General features: G+C 33.4%; 1 protein-coding gene and 1 pseudogene across 1 annotated transcript; one reads left to right on the top strand and one right to left on the bottom strand.

Annotated features, from left to right (window-relative positions):
* The first annotated feature begins 1,074 nt into the window (after positions 1-1,074).
* On the top strand, positions 1,075-2,016 carry LOC122105629 (olfactory receptor 183-like). The gene has a single exon (XM_042676950.1). The coding sequence runs from the start codon at positions 1,087-1,089 to the stop codon at positions 2,014-2,016; it is 930 nt and encodes a 309-aa protein (XP_042532884.1). The 5' UTR covers positions 1,075-1,086.
* Positions 2,017-12,940: 10,924 nt separating this feature from the next.
* Positions 12,941-13,838, bottom strand: LOC122105500 (annotated as a pseudogene).
* Positions 13,839-13,901: the final 63 nt, after the last annotated feature.

Genomic DNA, 13,901 nt, shown 5'->3' with positions numbered 1-13,901 from the left:
TGTATGTTTAATTTACTCACAACTATGCCTCCAAGTCTTATGGAAACATCTAAGTCATACTAATTCTTCAGTCTATTTGATATACATCAAGTGGATGTTAGAGCATGATCCTTAAATAGATTAGACAATGAACAAGATTTTAAATTTAATGTATATATATCTATATCTGTATATATATAGATATAGATATCCATTTAATGTTTTGTAATGCCAGAGATTGAACCAAGGCCTTCTATACATTTGGAAACCAGTTTACTTATATCAATTTAATTTTTCTTGAAGGCTTATTTTTCGTGAAGCTACTGCTCTTTGCTTCATTGCTCACCATTAAAGTTTACCTTATATGTACTGCAATCCTAGTGATGGTGAATTCTTAATTCATTTGATTTATATCTTCTGTTACTTTTTTATTGCAAATGTCATAATATGTGTGAATTAGGGACTGCAATGATGTTCAAGGGACTATAATGTATACATTCCTTCATAAATGAACTATTAACTATAATTCTACAATTAGAATTTATAATCTATATTATTTAACATAAGATCTTCCAGTATATGGATATGCCTAACCTGGTTTGAGAATCTCTAAGAATGTTATAGGCCCTGATTAAACTAATAATAGTCCCTGATTAGTACCCCTGATTCTACTGTTCTCTCCCTAAAGCCATTTTATATGCTATAAATTTCAAATTTAAATGTTCTCTCACATAATTAATAGTTATGTGAAAATCCCTCCACATTATAATTTAGAGCCCCCAAATACCTTTACTATAGTACATGAACCATGTCCAGAACATGAAATATCCAGTGCTAATTAGTGATTTTATATAAGGTGGTCAGAAACTTGCTTAGATGACCTGTCATTCCTATCAAATTCACCATACCCTATATATTTATAGAACTGAATTAATTTAAATGTCACTTTTAATTTAGTAATCTTCTGTTATAATAGTAAGATAGAGTACATGATGAAAACTATACAAACTTATTTCAACTCTACATCCATAAAATATAGACTGTAAATCTTAGTGAATGTTATTTAGTATTAATTGTATTTAATTTTTTAGGACATCCAGTGAAGGCATGAAAAAAGAAAATACGACAGTGGTGACAGAATTTCTTTTCACAGGACTTACACATCAACCTCAGTGGAAAATCCCTCTGTTCTTCTTCTTCTTTGTGGTGTATCTTATGACTGTTTTGGGAAACTTCAGTCTGATTGGTCTCATCTGGAAGGACCCTCATCTGCACATCCCCATGTATTTATGTCTCGGAAACTTAGCATTTGTGGATACATGGTTATCATCCACAGTGACACCGAATATGTTGCTCAATTTGTTAGACAAGAACAAGTGGATCTCTTTCTCTGAATGTATGATTCAGTTTTTTTCTTTTGCAGTCAGTGTAACTGCAGAGTGTTTCATTTTGGCAGTAATGGCTTATGATCGCTATGTAGCCATCTGTAAACCTTTACTTTATCCAGTGATTATGACCAACAAACTCTGTATGCAGCTATTAGTTTTATCATATTTTGGTGGCTTAGCTCATGCTGTCATTCATGAAAGTTTTTTATTCAGACTAACATTCTGTAAATCCAACATAATTTATCACTTTTATTGTGATGTTATACCATTGCTAAAGATTTCTTGTACAGATCCTTCTCTTAATTATCTCATCATTTTTATCTTCTCTGGTTCAATACAAGTATTCTCCATTATGACTATTCTTATCTCTTACACATTTATTCTTTTTACAATATTAACAACAAAGTCTGAAAAAGGAATGAGAAAAGCCTTTTCCACTTGTGGAGCCCATCTCCTATCTGTGTCTTTGTACTATGGTCCCCTTCTCTTCATGTATGTGCATCCTGCATCTTCACAAGCAGATGACCAAGAGAAGATCCTCTCTTTGTTTTATACTGTAATAGTTCCTGTTTTAAATCCAATTATCTATAGTCTGAGAAACAAGCAAGTCATACATTCAGTGAAAAAAATATTGAAAAGAAATATTTAGACCTTATCTTACTATCTGCTTTCATTTTATTAAAATAGTTTTAAACTGGAGAAATTTAATTGTATTGTGTCATGTACAATGTTGTTTTGCAGTTATATTTGTTATAGAACATGAAAAATCAAGTTTTCAGCCCTTAATTTATAAAAAAATATATATACAGTTGATAAATGAATAGTGCTTTAATAAAATATTTATTTCACATGACATTAATTTAAAATATCAGGGAAATTCTTATATGTTTGTATGACATTATATTATAAATTCACAGAGATGAAATTGTGTATTCCATGCAAAGGACTTGGAATTACACTCTACATAGAAAATCTACAGTATAGTTTGGGACTCATGTTATACTAATGCAATTCCAATTTTCTATTTGAGTTAATACTAAAAAGTCTGAGAAATATCAATAAATATGAAATCATTTGTAATTCCACCATTTTGGAGGAATAGTAAATTGAACTTTTTGGAAAAATTAATCTCATTCAACTGAGGAATAAATGTTTATTATAACAGAATCTGGGAAAATGAGAAAGACTCATTGTAACAATGAGACCTAGCAGACACTATGTTGAAAACAAACTTTACAACTTTGGGGTTGGGGAAGAAGGAGTTGAGGCTGTAGAGAGGGAAGGGATGGTAGAGGAACAATAAAGGAAGGGTACCAATGCTTGATAGGAAATGAACTCATTACCTTACTCATGTAACTGTAAACCCTCATACAGTATCTTTACAATAAAAAAAATACTTAAAAAAGAGACTACATACTAGGAAAGTGTTTCTAGGTCATTACAGTAGAGAGGGAGTTTTCTCAGAAAGAAAACATCTGAAGAGGCTTTTTAATCAAGAATGCTAATATTTTGGACACAAGACTTTTAGTAGACATAAAAAACATGAAATTTGAAAATGAATATTAAAGAAAACTCTTCATAGCATTAAAAGGTTGTTGAAATTTGTAATTCCTTTAAAGAGCTTGAAATGAATATTATGAAAATTCAGGTAATATTAAGAGGATATGATGCCACTATTGCTAGTAAGTGGCCAAGAAAAAAAGAAGTCTTTGTATGTTACATTTCCTCATTTTCCACACCATTCAACTATCTATTTATAGCTCTGTCATTCCATCTATTTCTTAACACTTAACTTCTATACTTTACTGTCACAATGGAAGTCCTCATCTTAAATTCAGATCGCCAGTGAATGTCTGTGAAATCTTTCTTTTATATTCTATTGTTCTGATATTCTGATTTTTCCAAACATGAATCCAGGCTAATCCTTCACATTAAGTTCTCAGGCTAATTTACACTCTTCTTCAGTAACTTTGGATGGTTTGTCATTGCTGTGACAACATGCAAATATGCATATATGTATATTTATATTAGATATCTTGTTCCTCATAAGTTCATTTGTTCATGAATATATACATTTTATAAATAATATATACATACACAGGAATGCACACTGCTACACAGAAACACTCACATATATATTTATATGCATATAATATATATATTATCCAAATTTTTATTTCTGAAAAGATGTGCAATATGCTGCATTTTTCCTTAAGAAAAATTATGAAGGAGTTCTGGGAAGATGGCGGAGGAGAAGCTGGAGGCTAAACAAGCTCTCCCCTAGAAAGCAGTTTTAGATTTCCAGTGAACAGTCCTAAGCCAGAGAATCACACCAAGTGTGCCTTCACAGGACAGAGAGTTAGGCCAGAGAGGGAAAATCCAGGCAAGGAGACAGATCTGAGCTCTTGCCAGCAGCTGCTGCTGTGGCGGCAGCTGTGGCAGTGGCGGCCGCAGTCGCCATACCTGCAAAACAGAGAGTCCGGGACGAAGGAGCCAGACACGGCAGGTGAGCAGATTCTACTCAACACCAGCAAGAATCTACAAGGAGCAGAAATCTTCATCCTGCAGTTCGCAGACCAGAGATGACCCAGGAACCTAGACTCCACGTGAGTAGAAGCCTAACTTCCTCACTCCTCACCCTCCCCCCCTCCCCCAGTACCGGAGATCTCCATCTTGGATACTGACAAAGCTCAGCTGAGCTGCTAGCTCCAACTCAGGCCTTGGAAGAAAACTAGAGTCATTTAGCAGGTCACAAGAACCTAACCTGAACTGCCAAACTCAGCTCCACCCAGGGAAAAGTCACCCAGCTTGGGCGCCAGCCCAGGGAGTGGCTTTCTTCATTGGGTAATCAGAGCCAGAGGCTGCCCCTCCCTTTAGCAGCCTTGACAATCAATTGAAATTCAGTAAACAGAAACCCTGAGAGTGGCTCCAGGCTGGGCTCTGTGAATTTCTCACAAACTAGCCCCCGGTAAAAGCTACTGTTTGCTGTAAGGCCTCAACTCTACCCAGAACCTAGCCTCATCACAGCATCTCCAAACTTGAGAAAAAAGCCATCTCTCTCTATTGTGATACTCAAAGCAGATCTCCCTCCCATTGAACTAACCTGGGAGGAGGATCACAAAATCCTGGGTAAAGCAGAGCATTTTTCTTCTTGTACAAACAAACTGACTTAAGAAACCAACCAAGCCACAGGAAAATCAAACACCACAGCAGACCAGAGACTCCAACAAAGGCTGGTTACAGACATAAGGGAGATACAGGATTTTTCCCACCCCTCCCCCCAAAAAAAATCAAAGAACTTTTTTTTGTACCATTTATAAAAAATTTTTTTTCTAAAATTTTTTTAATCTTTAATTTTTACCTTTTTTGAAAAAAAATTGTTTTCTAGTAACTTTTTTCCTCTTAGAATTTTATTTTAGGGGTATATGTGTGTGTGAGTTTTTCTTTCTTTCTTTCTTATTTTTTTTGTTTAGCTCTACTGAACTTCTGATCTTTTTTACTTTCTTTCTTATACTTTTCAACTTTTCTTCTCTTTCATTCTTCTTTATGTGACTTAATTGTTCTGTGCATCCTCAGATAAACCCGTAGTCGATTATTAGACCTTATCTCCCATTGTGTACACACTAAATCCACAAATTTATTACTCAATTCAAAACCTCTTAGACTTAAATTCCTTAATAGCAGTACTACCTCTTTATATCTATATAATATTTTAAGTATTTTTATTTTTAAGTTTTTCACATCTCCGTTATATCCCTCCCCTTCTCTCATTATATTCACATTCTTCTCTGAATAGTTTGTTTTCGGTTCTGTATAATATTTTTAATTTTTACCTTTCTATTTTTTCTGGTCTCTTTTTAATCCCTTTCTCTTTCTTCTTTTTTTCTCTCTCTCTACTTTCATCCTATCCAACCTATTTCCTGCTTTGAGATTAGGACTTAGTTAACTCTCCCTGTGCCTTCCCACATCACTCTATTCCTATTTTTTACCCACATTTCTTCCTAAACCTAATAATTTCTGGTTTAGCAAATTCTTCTTTGCGGTTCATAGCCCATTAATATACAGTTGTTTTATGATGAATAGACGTATCTGATGAACTAGATTGTATCTGCAAACTATTGACTGTGCAAATACAGACTTTGGTTGATGCTTGCCTTAAGATACTCTGCCCAAATGGGCAGAGTAAGCCAGAAAAACACAAGAAAAATGGCAAGTCCAGGTATCTCAACTCCCACTCATGATAACCAGGGGACAGAACAGATAATGAATAATCCAGAGGAGAGTTCCCAAATAACTCTACAAACACTGCTGGCAAACATGATAAATGAAAAGATTGCAAACATACAAAGGACTCTGTATGAGCATGATAGAGAGAGAGAGGAGGCAATCCAAAGGTTTCTACAGGAATATCATGAGCGTGAGGAAGCTACTCAAAAATTGATACAGATTTGCATGAGCAGCTTGAGAATACTCAAAGAGAAAGGCAGGAATGGCATGAGCAGGCTGAGAACACTCAAAGAGAACTACAGGAATGGCATGAACAGGAAGAAGCTAAGCAAAGAGTAATACAGGAATTGAGAGAGCAGGATGAAAATACACAAAGATCACTAAAGACATCAGAACTATGTTTCTTTATTTACTTATTTTAATATTTTTATTTTCTTTAATTAGTTGTACCAAGGAGTTGCCACTTAACAAAGCAGTTTATGAATCCAAGGCCTCTTGACCAATGTCATCCCTTGTAACATTCTCACCCACCCCTCCTGTCCCAGCCTTTCCCTTTTCACAGCTTGACATACAGATTGAAATATCACTATAACATTTACTCCAAAGAACTGTGTCAATTTACAGAAATAAGAAAGTTGAAACTAATGCTTTCCATTTAGTTGCAGAAATGAGGTTAAATAATGAATGTTTTTATAATGTTCTCTAGATGATCAAATGCATGTAGAGTGTCATTTATCGGTGTATGCATTGACACTGCTGAGGAGGGTAAAGGAATAGGTTCTAACGTTTCAAAATGCAGTCATGAAGACATAGTCACATGTTCACTGGATTGAGTAAATAGACAGTATTTTCTGGGTGACTAGAAAGAAATTGGAAAATTGAGACAGAATCCTTACACAATTTGATTTGAGAAGTTTGTGATGTAGCATTCTCTGAAAATCTGAGAAAGTTGCATCTTGTAGTATATATCTAATAGAGTAATGTAAATAATGATTTGGCAGTCTTTGGCTTGGATAGGGTTTAATTAGAACCATACATACAGTGAAGCATAGACAACAATAAAAACAGCAGGTGAAAACTTGAAAGGTTATGTAGAGTGACATAATCAATCTTACATGGATATGTGTGTTTCAAGGCTCATCTCCCCGCCCCCCCCCCCACCTTCAGCTCAAGGCTAGTGCTCTACCACTTGAGCCACAGCACCACTTCTGTCTTTTTCTGCTTATGTGGTGCTGAGAAATCAAACACAGGGCCTCATGCATGCAAGGCAAGCCCTCTACCACTGAGCCACCTTCCCAGCCTCTCCTCTCTCACTCTTTTTTTGGGGAAGGTGGAGGGCTTCGTGGGACTTGAACTCTGGGTCCTGCGCTATCCCTCAGCTCTTCAGCTCAAGACTAGTGCTCTACCATTTGAGCCACAGCACCACTTCCAGTTTTCTACTGGTTTATTGGAAATAATAGTATCATGGACTTTCCTTCCTAGGCTAGCTTTGAACCTCGATCCTCAGATCTCAGCCTCCTGAGTAGCTAGGATTACATGCATGAGCCACCGGTGCCCGGCTCCCCTTCTCTTTTTAGCTAGCTGATTTCTCCCATTCTATGTTAGAGCCAATGCCAATTTATTTTTTTATTTAATATTATCTTCAGGATGATGTACAGAGGGGTGACAGTTACATAGATAAGGTAGTGAGTATATTTCTTATTGAATTTGTTTACCCCTTCCCCCATTTTTCTCCCACTTTCTCTCCCTCCTAATCCCCCCCCAGCTCTACAGTTCATTTCCAATATATTGTCTTGTGATTATTTCTGTTGCATCACTTCACCCTTTGTACTTTCTCTTACCATTTTGTGAGACAAAGATAAATGGTTATACAGTACCAGGGTACCAAGATCAACTACAGTGATAACAGGAGATAACACATTGGAAAAAATACACAAAAGGAAAAGGAAATCACATGGTACATTAAAAGCAACAGCAGCAAAGAAAAATCTCCTGTACGCATATTTTGGAGTTTATTTCACTTAGCATCATCTTATATGGTCATATGTACATAGCTATTGAGCTATTCTGCTCATCTGGTAGGACTATCCTAGACATATACTAATTATTACAAATGAAGGAAACCATGGGATCTGTGTTTCTTTGGGACTGGCTTACTTCACTTAATATGATTTTTTTCCAAGTCTTTCCATTTCCTTACAAATGAGGCAATGCCATTTTTTCTGATGGAGGCATAGAATTGCATTGTGTATATGTACCACAGCTTCTTGATCACAATGCAAATTTAAAACTCCTTTCTTATCCAAACTTCTGCATAGAGAGACAACAAACCTTCTGCTGGAGAAAAATAACAAAAAGATCCTGAAGAGTGGTGCAGAATGACACAAAGTTAAAAGAAGGAGAGATATTAAGAATGATAAATAATGACAGTGTCCTGTGGAAAAATAATTGTTCAAGGAAGCAAAAGAATTGAGATATATCCCAAGATCTGAAAAAAAATGAAGAGAGAGTATCAAGAGGAAGATATGCACAAGACACTCTGTTGGAAATGAACTTTACAATGGGAGGGGGAGCTAGGAATCTGGGGAAGTGAAAGTGGGAGACAAATAAGCAGAGTATAACAATGTTCGACAAAGAATGAACTCATAACCGTACTTCCGGAACAGTACAGAAATTCTCAGCATCTTTGATTTACCATTCAAGATTATTTTCTGATGAAATTTGTATATGACTGAGACTTTGATTTTTAATTTTCTCTTATTAGTGTGTATATCAACACTACACAAATGTTTATTCCATATTTATAGGTTGTGTCATCTTATCTTTCCAACAATTAGGACTAATGTCTCTAGAAATATTGCTGGCTTTATTCCAGAGCCTTTCTTGTATATTAATATTATTTTTAAAGATTAGTTAAATGAGATAAAGTTTAGATTTGAGTACAGATAATGCATAGAACAATTATTAATACTGCAACTTACTAAATAAAATTTTATAAACTTCTATAGAATTGGTGAGCTTGTATTTGAGATCTTTTCAAATCTTGGATCCAACACAATAAATATGATCCATATGCATGTATATATACACATATGTATAAATACACAAACAAATGGATATGAGCACAAATCACATATATATACATATGCAACAAATACTACTCTAAATTACTAAGTGAAGTTTATGTGTTGTTAAATGCTTAATTCTATCTTTTTATATGGAGCCTATATATCTTTGAAATAGAGTCATTATTATATGTCTTCAATTTTAAGCATATGTGAATATATCATATGTACTTGCATACATTCACACAACCTATTACATATGAAGGCATGACATTAACATCTAGGAGAAAGATATAGATGAATTATGTTGAACTTATAAACCTTAACTTTGAATTCGAAATTGCAATGATATGGAATGTGTTTTTATTACCACAACAATGATAACTATTTCTTGTATAATTATTATAATGATGTAAATCTGTAAATATATAGTTGAGGCATGTCTTTAAAGTTCACTAGAATTTGGCAAGTCATCACATTAGGATAAGTTAACAGATCATTTTCTTCTGGAATCATTCAACTGATAAATCTTTAGTTATCCACACTTTAATCATGAGAAAGCAAAGGTAAGGGTGATATTGTCCCAGAAGAAGTAAACTCAATGTTATGTGACTTATGGGATTGTAACCCCCCTGTATAATAACTTAAAATAATAAAATCATAATAAAAATCATGAGAATAAAATATGCTTACTTGATTCTTTACTTCCAATATAATCCTGAATAATTTTCATATTCTGTAAACCAAGTCTAAATTTATCACAAGGCAAGAAAAATTAAATCTTATAAATCTAAGATGTTCTTTAGGAACAATTAATAAATACCATAAAATTATTTGTTCTTACCAATATCTTCTAAGAAATTATGGATATCCTTTAGAATTACTAAGCTTCCAAAAACAGAAAAAAAATATGTTGTAGCACAAGGGTTACTGGTCTTTCCACACTGATTTCCCAAACTAGAAGAATATTGTTTATACAAGTTTCTTTAAATACAGCTGTAAATCAGCTGAACACCTCTGAGATTTACTAGGGCTAGAAGTCATAGAAAACAAAAAATCCCCTAAGAGAAAATCCCTTCATATCAATGTGAAGATCTTCAACTGGATATTGTGGACATGGATCTATTTGCTAAATCCAAGGTATCCCACAGAGCCTTACAATCTCCAGAATACTAGATCTCGAGTAGATAACTAGAAGACTGCATTAGTTTTGACAACTGAAATTACACTTGGGTCATTTTTCATTATTCAACTACAAGGGTTATTTCTTACAAGTTTATGCAAACGTGTTTATGTATATGATTATTCACTATCTGTTATATATACTTAATACAAAGATATTCTACATTTCTTTATTTCTATTATCTTTAAGTAGTTGGACAAAAGGGTAATTATATTATACTATTATATTACACTTTTCAAAATGTCAGTTTGATGAGTACCATGAATTTGGATCCATATTACCCAGTCCACTAACTCTACCCATCCCATCAATTTTACTAGCATATATTTAAAGGTATAAACTCTGTTTTTTGACTTCGGTACTTTTTGTCTTGGCATTAGTCTTATTATATTGTGATACATGTGACTTGTTAAATGTGCTGTTGAATTTTTTCAAGAATGTTATCAAGTTTTTTTACAACATTGTATTTTCATTGTGTTTTTATCCAGTTTTGTTATTAGCATACTATTGGCTTCATAGAATGAGTTTGGACATACTACTTCCATTTATATTGTATGAAATAATTTGAAGAGTATTGGTGTTAGTAATTTTTCAAAAGTTTTAAAATTCAATATTTAAGCTGTTATTTTTGGTTTTCTTTTTCTTTTGATTAGTTTCACAAAGGCTTATTTATCAATTCAAAGAAATAAACACATTGATTCTTAGTATTTTGTTTCAAATTTTATTAACTTCAACTCAAAAGTTTATTATTTAGTGCTTCTATAATTTTGGAAATGGCTTGTTCTTATTTTCTGACATAAACATACATTCCTAGTTTGCTGACATCAGATCTTTCCAATATTGACATGAAGACATTTATATTGATTAATTTACCACTTAAATCCACTTTTGTTTTATCTCACATGTCCTTGGATGTATTGTTCATTCATAGTCAATTCTGTATTTCTAAAAATTCTTCTCTCTTAATTCTTTAATAACTCACTGATTGTTTTAACAATAGAGATTGTTCACTTTCCATGTGTTTTGTATATTTTCTGTTGTTTTTCTTCCAATTTTTTCTTAGTCTATCTTATTTTAATCTGATAAAATAAGTTATTTCAACATTTATCTGTTTTTAAAGATGTGCTTTATATTTAAAGAGGTAAAGTTCATAGGCTGCTGAGGTGAATGTGTATTCTGTGGATTATTAGAAAATGTCATTTAACTCTTAATGCTTCTTTGTTGGTGCTTTGTGTAGATCACTTAACTGAAGGTCAGAGTATAGATTATTGAAATCATCCATCCCAATTATGCTTTTATATACAACAGTGAACAGCTTAAGAAACTAGATATGTTCATGTTAGTTACAAATGAATTCCTATTATGTCATCCAAATAGATTGTTCTCCTCATCAAAGGAAGTGATCTTTCTTGTCTCTTCTAATAAACTTTAGTTTAAAGGATAATATCTCAGAAATGAGTGTAGCTCTTCCTGTTTCCCTAAAGTTAAAGTATTTAGAAAATCAAGTCTACCTGTTCATTACCAGTCTGTGTTTATCTTTGTTAGTGAACTGCTTACATTGCAAGCATCTAAAGTCTTGTTTTCTCATCCAATCTTCCAGGATATCTTTCACTTGAACAAATGAGAACACTTTCATTCATCAGTTATTACTGAAAGGTATATATGAATCCCTGCCCTTTAATATTTTTTTGTTTTTCCATGAAAAATGAAGGAGTGAGTAACAATGTTTGACAAGAAATGTAGACATTACCTTACTCACGTAACTGGAACCCCTCTGTACACTACCTTTACAACAAAATAAAATAAAAATTTAAAAAAGAATTTTTGTTAATGTTTGGTTGTTTGCTAAATTTGCTAATGTTTAGTGAGCTTCTTTCTTCATTCTTAAGGTACGTATATTCCTATTCTGTCTGTAATTTTATTCAGGCAGATTCTGCATTGCTGGTTCATGTTTATTAAACTCCATTTGCTGCAATTATTATCAAAAACTTTTATCTTGTTAAATTTTGAAGTCTATCTTTTCAGAATATACTAATCTATGTTCATAGTTATTAATAGTCTACATAACCAATTTGTGTTGAATTACCATTAATCTTTTGGGAATTTGTTATACCAGCAACACAAAATAAACTATTATCTACTGTTTCTTTCCTGTTCTTTTTTTATTTAATTTTATTGTCAAGGTGATATACCTTGGGATTACAGTTGCATATGTAAGGTAATGAGTACATTTCTGTTGAACATTGTTTTCTATTGTCATTCTCTCGAGAAAGAGGAGTTAAAACCAACCTGCCAATTATTCTCAACTATTTTTTTCTCATAAACTATCTAGCACTAGAACTGATAGACTGTTGCTACTATGTATTATAAGTCATGAATGAAAGAGGAAGATGATTGTATTTGATCATTAAAAGGAGATAAAAATTTAAATTCTTCTTTTCTAGAAATCCATATACACAGTATCATATAACCATAAATACGGAGCAAAATTACAAGCCAAGATTGTCTATGTTTGAAATCTTGGAGTAGTTGGGAGAATCAAGCAATTTAGGATTATAGGCATAATTCTGAAGCACCCACCGAGATAGCTCTTTCTTATATAACTGGTCTATCAAAACAATAATTTATACATACTGCCTATAATGGACTGAATCAATGCAGCAGAAACACAACATTTTAATGATTTCTATATTCTGAGGAGCAAGTCGGAGCATAATGAACTATATGTGAGTATACATGGTACAGGTAGATCTTACTAAATAATTTTAATATTTTAGTAAAATTGTCAATTACAGAAATGTAAAGTCACTATCAAATAGCTAGTTTGTACAATCTAAATGCTCAGATAAAATAGAGTGCAACAACATAAACAAGCTAGTTATGAATGAGAGAAGCTGAATATATATAAGAAAACTTTATTTACAAATACAAATACAAAGCTGGATTTCTTCACACTGAGCTAACCCAGAATTGAGAGCATCAGCCCACTAATTACATGGTAAAGTGGGGGCTAACTTAATGGGCATATTATTATTATTATTACCATTATTATGAATAGACTATTTGAAACTGGTCTAATAAATATTTTTTATCACTTTTCACAAAGCAATTATAACCTCTTTGTTTCTCAGACTATAGATAAAAGGATTTAGCAAGGGAATGATGATTGTGTAAAATAAAGAATACATTTTTTTCTTATCTTCAGCTGGTCCAGATACAATGTGAATATAAATGAGGAAGAGATTTCCATAGAACAAAGAGACAGAGAACAGATGGGCACTACAAGTAGAGAAGGATTTGTTTCTGCCCTTCTCAAACTTCTTTTTCAGAATGGTAAAGAGAACACATATATAAGAGATGGCAATGTTCATAAAGGTGAAACCTTGTATAAAGATCAAAAAATGAAAACAACCAGCATATTGACTCTAGATCTATGCAAGAAATTTTGAATAACTGTACAATTTCACAGTGGAAATAATGTATGACACTGAACCTACAGAAAACTAATCTAAGTAACAAACCTACATGAATTGTTGAATTCAGAACCAATAAAATATGAAACACATATAGACTGAGTGCAGAGTCTTTTGGACGTTACTACTGGTTAAAAGAAGGGATTACATATGGCCACATAACAGTTATAGGCCATCACTGCCAGAAGGAAACATTCTGTGGTTGCAGTGGAACAAAAATAAAACTGGGCAAAATACTCAATAAGTGATATCCTGTGATCTTCAGTTAGAAAATGTGTAAGCATCTTGGGAGGCACAAAGGAAGAAATGCACACATCAGCAAAAGCTAAACTGCTGAGGAATAAGTACATGGGGTGTGAAGGTGAGAGACCTTCAATATGTGCGCAATCAGTCCAAGGTTGTCCACCGTGGTGATGAGGTTGATGAATAAGAACACCAGAAAGAGGGGCACCTGTAGCCCTGGATGGTCTGTGAGTCGTGTGAGCACAAACTTAGTCACCAGAGTCTTATTTCTATCTTCCATATGTGTTGCAGACAATCACTAAAATGAAAGAAAAAGTTCTGCTTTGATTTCCTTTTTCAGGTT

This window comes from Dipodomys spectabilis, unplaced genomic scaffold (assembly GCF_019054845.1).
Source record: "Dipodomys spectabilis isolate Male_0828 unplaced genomic scaffold, ASM1905484v1 ptg000032l, whole genome shotgun sequence".
Taxonomy (NCBI): Eukaryota; Metazoa; Chordata; class Mammalia; order Rodentia; family Heteromyidae; genus Dipodomys; species Dipodomys spectabilis.
This window is presented reverse-complemented; position numbering and strand designations above follow the sequence as displayed.

Excerpts from the sequence above, each read along its gene's own strand:
- LOC122105629 (XM_042676950.1), top strand. The coding sequence starts at position 1,087 with ATGAAAAAAGAAAATACGACAGTGGTGACAGAATTTCTTTTCACAGGA.